The sequence below is a fragment of the Neophocaena asiaeorientalis genome, unplaced genomic scaffold (assembly GCF_003031525.2).
Source record: "Neophocaena asiaeorientalis asiaeorientalis breed wild unplaced genomic scaffold, Neophocaena_asiaeorientalis_V1.1 scaffold1644, whole genome shotgun sequence".
Taxonomy (NCBI): Eukaryota; Metazoa; Chordata; class Mammalia; order Artiodactyla; family Phocoenidae; genus Neophocaena; species Neophocaena asiaeorientalis.
This window is the reverse complement of record NW_020171908.1, coordinates 36,276-37,244: the sequence shown is the minus strand read 5'-3', so window position 1 is coordinate 37,244 and position 969 is coordinate 36,276. Positions and strand designations below refer to the sequence as shown.

The window sequence follows — 969 nt, the reverse complement described above, 5'->3', positions numbered from 1 at the left end:
CTCAGGACTAACCAGAGGCGGCGCCTCCGTGACAGTGGTGCCCTCTCGCCCAGGTGCTCCTGGCCCAGTGCGTCGTCTATTTGGCCCGAGCCCCAAAGTCCATCGAGGTGTACAGCGCCTACAACAACGTCAAGGCCTGCCTGCGGAGCCACCAGGGGCCCCTGCCCCCCGTCCCCCTGCACCTGCGCAACGCGCCCACCAGGCTTATGAAGGATCTAGGCTACGGCCAGGGCTACAAGTACACCCCCGTGTACAGCGAGCCCACAGACCAGGACTACCTGCCCGAAGAACTGAGGGGCGTGGATTTCTTTAAGCAGCGGCGGTGCTGACTCGGAGGCTGGGCCCGGGAGGGGAGGCCCTGGATCGCCGGTGGGTGGCCTGGCGGGAGTTACGACAGGCCGACCTTTCGTGCCAGAGGTGTAAGCGTTCCTGGAGTGGGGGAAGCTTCCTTCAGCCGAACGTGTGGCGTCGAGATTGTGTTCGTTTGCACCCTGTGCGACATGATGCTCATGAAGCGGCCTGGCAGCTTTGTGCGATTAATTAACGTTAGGAGGGATTATCTATTTTGTCATAGTATTTAAGTCATAATGTCATTTCAGAATTCAGTTCTGTAGGGTTTTTTTCTTTTAACAAAATGTATATTCTGGGTAGTTTCAATTGGCAAAGAAATGTAATTGTGATTTAATACTGCATAGTGTTTTGGGTATTTTTTTTATATGCAAAGGTCTTATGAGCCAATAAAACTATTTCAAAGTACTTCAATTTTTGCCTGTTTTTCCACCTGGGGTCCGAGGTACCAACACCTGTCGCCATCACAGTTTGGTAGGTAAACGCTGTGAAAGAAAAATTTTCATAGGTGACGTTGGAAAGTTTGGAAGTCCGTGTATCTTTCGAAAATTAACTTTTAACCATTTTGAAGGATTGTAAATGGCTTCTGAAAGAATCAGCAGCCTCCCGTCCCGGGCCTCC

General features: G+C 51.4%; 1 protein-coding gene across 1 annotated transcript in view; it reads left to right on the top strand.

Moving 5' to 3' along the window:
* The window catches only part of WRNIP1 (WRN helicase interacting protein 1), a 13,008-nt gene extending 12,246 nt beyond the window's left edge, over positions 1-762 (top strand). Inside the window, exon 7 of the mRNA XM_024741864.1 lies at positions 54-762. Within this exon, the coding sequence (XP_024597632.1) occupies positions 54-329 (276 nt within the window). The 3' untranslated portion in view covers positions 330-762. The remainder of the gene's footprint in view (positions 1-53) is intronic.
* The last annotated feature ends 207 nt before the right edge of the window (positions 763-969 follow it).